The sequence below is a fragment of the Tarenaya hassleriana genome, unplaced genomic scaffold (assembly GCF_000463585.1).
Source record: "Tarenaya hassleriana unplaced genomic scaffold, ASM46358v1 Cleome4, whole genome shotgun sequence".
NCBI lineage: Eukaryota > Viridiplantae > Streptophyta > Magnoliopsida > Brassicales > Cleomaceae > Tarenaya > Tarenaya hassleriana.
Window position 1 is genome coordinate 436,844 of NW_010966881.1, and position 11,293 is coordinate 448,136.

The 11,293-nt window shown below is 41.0% G+C and overlaps 2 protein-coding genes and 1 non-coding gene across 3 annotated transcripts in view; 1 reads left to right on the plus strand and 2 right to left on the minus strand.

Moving 5' to 3' along the window:
• Window positions 1–2,839, minus strand: part of LOC104823202 (glycine-rich RNA-binding protein RZ1C-like) — a 4,293-nt gene extending 1,454 nt beyond the window's left edge. Inside the window, exons 1-3 of the mRNA XM_010554649.1 lie at window positions 2,757–2,839; window positions 2,471–2,610; window positions 46–307 (exon numbers count right to left, since the gene is read on the minus strand). Coding sequence (XP_010552951.1) covers window positions 46–307; window positions 2,471–2,610; window positions 2,757–2,823 — 469 coding nt within the window. The 5' untranslated portion in view covers window positions 2,824–2,839. The remainder of the gene's footprint in view (window positions 1–45; window positions 308–2,470; window positions 2,611–2,756) is intronic.
• A 4,645-nt stretch (window positions 2,840–7,484) lies between these two features.
• On the minus strand, window positions 7,485–10,863 carry LOC104823203 (uncharacterized protein ycf45). Its single transcript, XM_010554650.2, has 9 exons — window positions 10,178–10,863; window positions 9,758–9,972; window positions 9,470–9,620; window positions 9,197–9,388; window positions 8,918–9,080; window positions 8,615–8,832; window positions 8,351–8,527; window positions 8,094–8,255; window positions 7,485–7,976 (listed from the first exon to the last, which is right to left on the minus strand). Exons 1-9 carry the CDS (start codon window positions 10,628–10,630, stop codon window positions 7,695–7,697), a joined length of 2,013 nt encoding a protein of 670 aa, XP_010552952.1. The 5' UTR covers window positions 10,631–10,863; the 3' UTR covers window positions 7,485–7,694.
• A 298-nt stretch (window positions 10,864–11,161) lies between these two features.
• Window positions 11,162–11,249, plus strand: TRNAY-GUA. Its single transcript is given in 2 exon segments — window positions 11,162–11,198; window positions 11,214–11,249. It is a non-coding gene; the product is annotated as a tRNA-Tyr (tRNA).
• Window positions 11,250–11,293: the final 44 nt, after the last annotated feature.

The following is an 11,293-nucleotide window of genomic DNA, read 5'->3' on the forward strand; positions in this document are numbered from 1 at the left end:
GGTGGCCACCCCGTCCACCCCTGAAGCATTCATCATCGGCTACACGGCCACCCCCACCCCCACCACCTCCGCCTCCGCCATAGTTACCTTTCCCAGCCGATGAGTAGCTGCCACCACCACCGCTCCTGTACCCATGGCTTCCCACATCATCTCGGCCCATCTTGGGTTCAGCCTTGTTCACTGAGATGACCCTTTCACCAAAGTCCCTTCCATGCATATCTCTAATGGCATCATCCATGGCTCGGCGATCAGCAAAAGTGATAAACCCAAATCCACGTGAACGGCCAGTATCTCTTTCCAGCATGATCTATACATAACACACCATTAATGGCGATTCCCAAATATATATACACACACTACTTGTAGCAAGACACTGAGAGCAGACGGTCGCTACTAAATGTAAAAGGCACCAAAAGAGCCCCACAGATCATATCTAATCCTGGTCATATCAAGAACCAACCCATCTGTTCAGTTTTTTTTGCTGCATCACTACAAGAGTTCCTGGCTTTCAATCTCCCGTATATCAATCATATCACTGGCATACACAAATCAGATTTCCAGAAACTGAAGCATCTTCTAAGCAAGTCTCCAATCTACAGCAGCCGCAACATGCAGCACAAAATGACAACTAGCTGAACAAAATATACTCGGAACACAATAAGACAGTTACGCTGAAAAAGAATGAAAAGACATCGTTACCCCCTTTAAAAAATACACGTGTCAACATCTGGAGAAGAAAGACAAAAAATTGGGAAGGGAAAGAGATGCGGAATTGATGAGAAGGTTCTACAGACTGAAGGAGGTAAATGATTCAATAGTTGAAGGCTAAAATCACCCCTGCACACACATCTGTTTTCAATATAAGATATAACCTGTATGTGAGAACCTCGACCTCCTTCATTACCACTGGAGCTAACCAATTCCTTAACACAGGCTACATAGCACCACAAATCAGTAAGAAAGGATTCCATCCCAGAAAAATAACTTTCTTTGGTCCCCAAAGGCTTCCAACAAAGCTCAGCACATGTCAGATAACAGAGAGTGGTAAATCGGGGGAACAAATGGCCCAGGCACGAAGATGGTTCGGCTAGCTTGAAGTCTTAAGTTAGAACATATATAAGGATTGAGAAGGAGAATGGATGAATGAAACGAAAAGACGAGTCAGACCAACCCATGAAGCCAGAAGACAACTCATGTGGTGAAAGCAAAGAGTCCACGAGAAAGACAGGAAGGAAGCTCTAGGTAACAACAGGAGTAGCCATCTCAAATAATCAGAGCCAATCTCAGAAGATCAGCAAAGCAACAACTGTGTGTAATCTCGTTCAGACTGAACTTCATGATATGCTCAAAGTACTTAAGGAACTAGGTGTGAGGCTTGATGTGTCCGGAAACAGGATAATCCTCCGAAGCTAGATGGCTGGGATATGGAACTGGTCATAGCAAGAGAACCAGAACTCAAACTGGTAAAACTTGGACGCAAGCAGAGATCAACCTCAGGTGACAACACAGCTTCATCCACCTGAAGGGCAGAAAGGACACCGCCCTGATTGGAGTATCTTATATCCAATCCCAAACTAAACCATTCATCCCATCCCACCTGCTCTAATCAACGTGACAAACAACGAGCTTTTTCCTAAACGCGGGGATCATCAACTTAGATAATACAAGAAGAGAAAAAGACAATTTTGAAGAAGGCAGTCGTAACCCAGCATCAGCATACTCAAAGAACTTGTGTCGGTACAGCTCATGTTTGCAGGATACTTCTGCCATAAAACCACAAACAACTGAATCTTCCTGATCAGGTAAGGGACACTTTCTTCACAGAAGAAACTGTGTGCGCTCAGCATCCAGAAAACAACATCCAAAAACCCTGGAGACCATTTTGCTAAGAGGCTAAAAAATCACTGTGTTTCCTATACTGTCAGGTAGGATTTTCTAACACAGCATATTCTCAACTTGACCAGCGTTCCTCTGATCAAATTCACCACTATATCATCCATCTACAATGTTTCAGTGTCACATTACCAGCATCCAGGAAACAAAGGAGGAGAAAATAAATAGGGTTAAAAGAGCGACAACAAAATAACATTAACACTTTGCCAAAACTCAAAGAATTTCAACCAGATATTCATGTTATTCATTAGCAGTTGACCACAAAACATGACCGTAAAGCCAGGGACTTTAAACGTTTGAAACCCATGAATTTTCATAAGTAGCCATTGTGCATTCTATCGGAAATCAAACATATTATGTACTCATTCCGAAAAAAACAAACCCAGGACTTTTCTCTCAATAGACCTTCCAAATCTTGTTAACAAACCGAGATATCACATATAGGAGAAGAGAACGTAATTACTCAACCTCGTGGATAAACTTCGTAAATAAACTCTTCGAATTCACAGCGAAACAAACTTAGTGAATGAAACGACTTGAAACCAAGAAAATAGAGAACGACCGAGTTTCGTCGTACCTGACAATCGAGGATCTCCCCAAAACGGCTAAAAGCTCGCTCAAGGTCTCTCTCCGTAACGTCCGGAGATAAGCCACCGACGAATATCCTGCCACCTTCTGTCGCAGCCATTTCTACTCGCTTCTCAACAAGATAATCCCCTTAACTAGACAGAAAAATTGGGGAAAACCCTAAATTAAGTGAAACCCACAAAACCCCTAAAACAATTCTCACCAGAGAAGAAGAAGAAGAAAAAGTCATCACATATACGAAGAAGAAGATAGATGAAAGAGCCTTCGTCTGTTACCTCTGACAATCCCTTTCCAAAACAATTCGCCTTTTGGAGATGTTTTCTCTCTTTTTTGAAGTTCCATAACCTTTTAATTGAAGGAAACCCTAGACGGTTGGCTGGTGGTGGCTGCAGGCTCCTTCTAGAAAGCTACAAGTGTTCAGAGCCCAACCCAAAAACACGTTATGGGCCCAATGGCCCAATCATAGTTGACCATTCACTACAAATATGTATATATATATTGGACGGTACGGTTTTCGAGATATGTAATTCATCGTGTTTGGTTGGGATTATTACAAAAATACCTTTAAATGTCGATTTCACTTACATGACCTACCCTTCAAACAAAAAATCTTCAAAAAAAAACTGAAAAAGAATGAAAAGACATCGTTACCCCCTTTAAAAAATACACGTGTCAACATCTGGAGAAGAAAGACAAAAAATTGGGAAGTTACTAAATTAAAAAAATTTGAAAAACCAAACCAGTTTTTTTACCCCTTTTCGACAGACACTTTCATTTCTTCATAGTCGTTTCTTCTTCTTCATTTTCTCTTCACTCTGTGATTTTTTTGTGCGATCTTTCTGCGAGTTCGTCAAACTCGTCAAATTTGCACGAAGAATGGCTTCGTCTTCGGCCCCCTCTTCGTCTTCATCATCTTCGGCCCCCTCTTCGGACCCTACTTGCGAAGACCTCCAGGTATAGTTTTTTAACTCCGCAAAAATCAAATTTTTTAGGGTTTCAGATATACATTGAGATTCGGTTTTAGAATTTCTATTAAGTTTTCGTTAAGAATAGGGTTTGAAATAGAAATTTGAAAAACTATGGTTTGAATGACAAATTGTCACTGAAATATCGAAATAGGGTTTTCGGATTGGGTGAGAAACAGTGTTTTGTGAAAAAGACGGATAGAAATCGAGTCACGATGATATTGTCGACAGTCGGATGCACTAAAACATAGATTAATGGTCATGCTAGATATTAGTTAAACTTAGAGCACCCGTCAAACAAGTCAAACTAGTCAAACTCGTCAAACAAGTCGGAGTTTGACGAGTTTGACGAGTTTGACGTGTTTGACGAGTTTGACGTGTTTGACGAGTTTGACGAGTTTGATAATGAGTGTTAAATTTGTTTTTGCAGGTACCTTTTGTGTATGATGAGGTTCTTATCACGAAAGAGGTTCTTAATACGAAAGAGGTTTTAAACCTGATCAGATACAACTTAATCCGAAAGAGGTTCTTAAGAAATAAAATACTAATAAATTAAAGAGGTTCTTAACAAATGAAATAGTACGGAGAAGAATCTCAGCCTTCCTCGGTAGACACAGACACTTCCTTGCCATTCGCAAATATATCAGATGCTTGGGAGCAGCAGGGACCTCTACATCCTCCTTTTCCTGAACAAGTATCCCTCCATCATCATCATCAGTCGAACCCAAAATAGTATTAGATACTGCTCTAGGAGTAGGGGGAATCGCATCACTATCATCTTCTTCATCATCAGTTCCTACATATGACCAATATGAATATCAGTCATCGTTCGTCAACCAAAAGAGTCAAACCGGTCAAACTCATCAACCAAAAGAGTCAAACCAATCTAACTCGGGCTGTCCAAATAAAGTGTAAAGTGTAAAATCATACCTTGCTCGTTCTGTGCAGTTTCTACATCCTCTTGATCATTATCGGATTTTTGCATCTGGAAAAATGATAAATTCTACCCTAGACCAATGTGTAACATAAAGTGTAATAGAACATTTGGGGTTTGTTTGGGGGAACATGCATTGCTAAACAAAATAAGGTGTTCAATTAAGTTAGCTCCGATTGTTTTTTGCCTATCAAATTTGTTATACGGGGTGTTTATTGATATGCTCATGGTTGAGAATTGACAAATTCGCCAAATCATAGAGTTTGACGAGTTTGACGTGTTTGACGAGTTTGACGAGTTTGACGAGTTTGACGAGTCAACGCGGTCAATCTGTGGTCAAAATTAAATTCCGATGGTTCAAAAGGTCCCTGCTGCTCCCAAGCATCTGATATATTTGCGAATGGCAAGGAAGTGTCTGTGTCTACCGAGGAAGGCTGAGATTCTTCTCCGTACTATTTCATTTGTTAAGAACCTCTTTAATTTATTAGTATTTTATTTCTAAAGAACCTCTTTCGGATTAAGTTGTATCTGATCAGGTTTAAAACCTCTTTCGTATTAAGAACCTCTTTCGTGATAAGAACCTCGTCAAACACGTCAAACACGTCAAACTCGTCAAACACGTCAAACTCGTCAAACTCAGGAACCCCAAATGTTCTATTACACTTTAACTCGTCAAACTCAGGAACCCCAAATGTTCTATTACACTTTATGTTACACATTGGTCTAGGGTAGAATTTATCATTTTTCCAGATGCTCTCCTTATAACAAAAACACGCTCAATACGTCATAATAGACCATGTACACAACTTTGAACCATCGGAATTTAATTTTGACCACAGGTTTTATTTCTTAAGAACATCTTATTTGACTCGTCAAACTCGTCAAACTCGTCAAACACGTCAAACTCGTCAAACTCTCTGATTTGGCGAATTTGTCAATTCTCAACCATGAACATATCAATAAATACCCCGTATAACAAATTTTATAGGTAAAAAACAATCGGAGCTAACTGAATTGAACACCTTATTTTGTTTAGCAATGCATGTTCCCCCAAACGAAACCCTAATGTTCTATTACACTTTATGTTACACATTGGTCTAGGGTAGAATTTATCATTTTTCCAGATGCTCTCCTTATAACAAAAACACGCTCAATACGTCATAATAGACCCTGTACACAACTTTGAACCATCGGAATTTAATTTTGACCACAGGTTGACTCGTCAAACTCGTCAAACTCGTCAAACTCGTCAAACTCGTCAAACTCGTCAAACTCGTCAAACTCGTCAAACTCGTCAAACTCGTCAAACTCGTCAAACTCGTCAAACACGTCAAACTCGTCAAACTCTCTGATTTGGCGAATTTGTCAATTCTGAACCATGAGCATATCAATAAACACCCCGTATAACAAATTTGATAGGCAAAAAACAATCGGAGCTAACTTAATTGAACACCTTATTTTGTTTAGCAATGCATGTTCCCCCAAACAAACCCCAAATGTTCTATTAAACTTTATGTTACACATTGGTCTAGGGTAGAATTTATCATTTTTCCAGATGCTCTCCTTATAACAAAAACACGCTCAATACGTCATAATAGACCCGGTACACAACTTTGAACCATCGGAATTTAATTTTGACCACAGGTTGACCGCGTTGACTTGTCAAACTCGTCAAACTCGTCAAACTCGTCAAACACGTCAAACTCGTCAAACTCTCTGATTTGGCGAATTTGTCAATTCTGAACCATGAGCATATCAATAAACACCCCGTATAACAAATTTGATAGGCAAAAAACAATCGGAGCTAACTTAATTGAACACCTTATTTTGTTTAGCAATGCATGTTCCCCCAAACAAACCCCAAATGTTCTATTACACTTTATGTTACACATTGGTCTAGGGTAGAATTTATCATTTTTCCAGATGCTCTCCTTATAACAAAAACACGCTCAATACGTCATAATAGACCCTGTACACAACTTTGAACCATCGGAATTTAATTTTGACCACAGGTTGACCGCGTTGACTCGTCAAACTCGTCAAACTCGTCAAACACGTCAAACTCGTCAAACTCTCTGATTTGGCGAATTTGTCAATTCTGAACCATGAGCATATCAATAAACACCCCGTATAACAAATTTGATAGGCAAAAAACAATCGGAGCTAACTTAATTGAACACCTTATTTTGTTTAGCAATGCATGTTCCCCCAAACAAACCCCAAATGTTCTATTACACTTTATGTTACACATTGGTCTAAGGTAGAATTTATCATTTTCCCAGATGCTCTCCTTATAGTCTCACCAGGTCCAGAAAATCGGTTTTGTTTAAACCTTCCACTTACTCGTTTTTCTTCCACTATAAGCGGCAATACCACTACATCTACGTGTATTGGATGAGTTTTTGGAGATTTCACTTGTTTCTTGCAGCAAATTTACCAAAAAATCGCGCTGGAGAAGAGATATTCAAGAGAGAGAAGAAGAAAAACTCGAAGAGAGAGAATGCGATGTATGACGGGAGACAACGATAAAGAGGAGAGAGAAAATGAGTAAAAAGTAGATCTATATTTTATTTATTTTAGTATATTATTATAATATTATATAAATAAAGGAAGGGTATTATAGGGATTCTACATTTATAAGGGTATATTTGATGTTGCCGTTTTTTTGTTACTGTGCGAGGGTATGGGCTGTAAGTGAAATCGACATTTAAGGGTATTTTTGCAATTGCCCCTGTTTGGTTCGATCCAAAATAGTGCATTTAGTTCTATAAAAATTATGCTAAATTAGAATTGAATATTAGTCCGTTTGATTCAATTCGGTTTTAAATTGTTCAAATATTTTGTTAAATTTAATAATAAGTACATTATTATACTAATAAATAAGGGTGGATAGTTTGAAATTGTTCTAATATTTATCGGATTTGGTTGACAAACCGGTTTATTCAATTATATAACGAACCGGATTGGATGTCCATCCTAGTTTTTATATCTTTGACTTTTGAAAATTTAAAAAAATATAGCTATTTAATTTTTTAAAATACAAAATTCGATCATATTATTCCATTCAAATGGGCAAACAGACCCCATAGTTAGAAATATGGATATTTCGGACCCGAATATAAGATGAATTTTATATCAATTTTGGTTTGTAAATATCGCACAGCTTAAATTTACCACATCGGCAAGAGCACCAGCATTATTATATACAATAATAACTGTACAGACAAATTGGACCCGACTAACGGAACGGTCCGGTGAGAATAATCCAGCCAGTGGGTGAGTGAGGAGGTAGCGCCGTCAATTAAATCATTCATTCATTCATGGAGAAAGGGAAGGCGAGTCACCGTGGTTCCGACGCCGTCGCCGGAGGAAGATAAGGTCGAGGTCGGGGTCGGGGTCGGGGTCGTAAGTGTCTTGGTAGATCTGCGGGGAAGGATCTGGAGACGCGGATTGAGCAGAGTACCGAGATTTTCCACAACGAGTTGATAGCTCTCCACGAGCTCGAGCTGTCGAGCTATTATCTCCGACCGTCTCGGGAGCAGCTCAACGGGCTCACCGCCTGGTATTACTATGTATTCGATCGCTAACCGAACCTCCTATTTCACAAACCATTGAAAAAACTGTTATTTGGTTTCATTTTCTTTATTTAGTTTTAGAAGTTATATTTTCGTATAGATGAATTCGAGAGAGTAATGTTTATGATGGAGTTTTACCTCGAGGGCGTCGAGTTCTTCCAAGCTCGGTTTCCTGTCCGGAGCGTCGTCTTTGATCTCGATATCGGTGGAATATTTCTGCGGCGTTTTCACGGCCGAGCCAAACGATTCTCTCCCGAGGATCATCCGGACCGCCTTAACCATTTGCGCCATCGTATTCGACTACTCGATATAACCAAAAGAACCAAGAAATCATATCAAATTTATGTAAAACAAAAGTATAGAAGCTGCTGCGAGAGGGGATGGTTGATATATACCTTAGTGACAAATACCGGAATCTTGTATAATTTCGCAACTCCGCGGATCCACGGATTTTCTTTCAATTCAGAACTCGAAACCAGAACGACGTCCGCTTCTCCGACATCATCCGTTACGTCTATTTCGTTGTCCAGACCCATCACTTCGGCTACTTGCAGGAGATCAGCTTCAAGGATCTAAAAAAGCAAAAACTACGGAGTGAGAATCAAGGAACCCGTGATAGAAAACGAGAGGAGAAAGATATGGCCCAAATCATTCATTACCTTGTAAGTATAAACACAAACCGGTGAGATTCGTCGGGCCACGGATTTATCACCGCCGACTTTCTTGAATCGGCTAGGGATAAAATCTTCATCTTCCTCGACGGTCTCCACCTCAGTTGCAATCTCTTCTTGATGGTTCTCCATTGGAATGGGAGTGATCTCATGAGAAGCATCACCTTCACCATGAATTTGACGGATCTCGAATGGAGGAGATTTCCCTATATGCAAGAAGTCGGGTTTGAATTTTCCGATCAATTCGCTTAAAAATTCGAATATGAACGAATCAGAGATGCTCGTTTTTACCTGCAAGTATAGCATCCACGGTGACATCTAGCCTGTGGTGAACACGACACTCGGTTTTCGATATCATCTCGACAGCGCAAGTGAATGTCGGAGGCCCTTTCCTTTCGAGAATAGTCTTCTGCACTTTTCTCTTCCTGGCTTCCTCGTCACCGAGAGTTACACTCTGCTCTTCGGGCAGAAGAAAGTGAATGCGGTTTACGTGAAAAAGATATCGACTTTCATGAGTTTACGCAATAAAAAGATGCCGACTTTCGATAAGACGGGGAAAGAAGATCGCACCTCGATGCCACCGACGAGGATCTGAAGAGAAGGGTTCTTGATTATGTTGTCTATAGTCATTCCATGAGCAGTTGCGACTAGCTGAACGCCTCGTTGAGCGATCGTGCTCGCAGCTAATGCCTCAAGCTCGGTACCAATCTCGTCGATGATGATTACCTGTGGCATATGATTCTCGACTGCCTCGATCATAACCTGAGAGAGTTTCAAACGAGTAAATCCGTTTTCGTGTAACGAGATCCCTTTTACGAGATCAGAGGGATTTCAATGGCTTACATCATGTTGCAGAGTCACATTTGGAACTTGCATCCTCCTTGCTCGACCGATCCCGTGGTGAGGAACATCGCCGTCACCTCCAATCTCATTGGAGGTATCGACAATCATAACCCGTTTCATGTGCTCATCCGCTAACATCCGGGCGATTTCTCTGATTTAAAGATGAAGTTCCCATATCTTTAAAAGCTCACACAGCAGGACAAAGGTATCGAGACAAATATTGTCTCGACAGGGCAGAAAACCTCGAAACATCGATCTATGTGCTGCCCGAAAACAATAGGGTTTTACCTGATTAAAGTCGTTTTGCCAACACCGGGAGGGCCAATGACCAAGATGGATCCTCCTCCCTCTACCAAATCGCAGATAATGTCAGCACTTCCCGATACAGCACGACCTACCCGACAAGTAAGACCGATGATTTGCAGCTTTCGATTTCGGATAGCGCTTATCCGATGCAAAGATCTGTCGATCCCCGAACGATTATCGTCCGAGAAATCACCAACCTAGATGTATATACAAATATGTCAAGTTATTGGGCATTTTATGAACTTAAACACTACGTACCAGTAACATAAGAACTGTCTTCAGATCATAGAATTCCCAGATTAAGTGTTCGAATTTTCGAACTTTTTGAACAATCAAGACCACAAATTAGCAATAAATCGGACCAATTTTGCCAAGTAATTACAGAGATTAGACCAGATTTACCTTCGCTACTGCATGTCTCAGATCTTCGTGCGTCACAGTTTGTTCAGACATGACCCAGTCGCCGGAAGGAAACCTAGCCAATGGCCTCCTCCCGAGATCCAACACCACCTCAATCAATTCACCGATCTCTTCGTGCTTCGCCAGCTCTCTCCTCATCCTCGACGGCAGAATCTCGAAAAACGCCTCGAGCTCCGTCGCCACCGCCGTCCTCGGAGAAGTTGAGGCAGAGCTTTCAGATTCCGGCGACGGCGTCCGGCGATCGGATCCGTAGCGGTCGGACGGTCGGCGCACCGGGGAAGGCGGTGCCGGTGGCTTGGAAGAAGAGATCATCTGACGAGATCCACGTGTCCGGCGGAATGAAGAGGAGGCGGAGGCGGCGGAAATCAGCCGGCGAGAAGCTTGCCATGAGGTGTTGATGTCGATCAGAACAAACCGGGAATTCAACGTCCTCATCACCGATTTTAATATTAAATTTTAAACAAATGTGTATATAAATATAATTCTAATGTATATAATAAAATTAAAGAGAATTACTGTTTATATACATATATATATTGCATTTTCCGACGTTTAGCTAATTACAGGGAGAGAGAGAAGGGAAGGAGCTCGATGGAGAAGAAGATATGAAGCGCGAGGGTCCATAAAACGACACCGTTTAGAGAAGCGTGCAGGGATTGGATTGTGGAGGGAGGGAAGATTCCACAAGGGATCAGCATCTCCGCCATAGACTTGTAGCAACGCAGGCGGGGTCCACTGCAAGATAACAAGGCCGTTTCAGCAAGTGCTTCATGTGATGCCACGTGGATATCCTGACAACGTGTGGACACGTGTCTGGCTAAGAAGCCCCCATGGTTTACCCAAATCTCTGGAACTCTGACAACGAACACGGAACGGAAGTGAAGTGTAGGTCTTAGATCATCTTCTCGCTTGACCATTTTGGGTATGAGAATTGTGATTTATAAAAAGAGTTTGTTGGAGTGTCAACCGACCTTAGCTCAGTTGGTAGAGCGGAGGACTGTAGTGAGTTAACACAGAGATCCTTAGGTCGCTGGTTCGATTCCGGCAGGTCGGAATTTTTTTTATATTTTATAAAATTATTACTTGCCATCCAAGTTA

Coding starts and splice junctions, on each gene's coding strand:
- LOC104823203 (XM_010554650.2), bottom strand. CDS start 10,630: ATGAGGACGTTGAATTCCCGGTTTGTTCTGATCGACATCAACACCTCA. Junction 9,389..9,469: donor ATGTGACTCTGCAACATGAT/GTAAGCCATTGA, acceptor AAACTCTCTCAG/GTTATGATCGAGGCAGTCGA. Junction 9,081..9,196: donor TCCTCGTCGGTGGCATCGAG/GTGCGATCTTCT, acceptor CCCGAAGAGCAG/AGTGTAACTCTCGGTGACGA.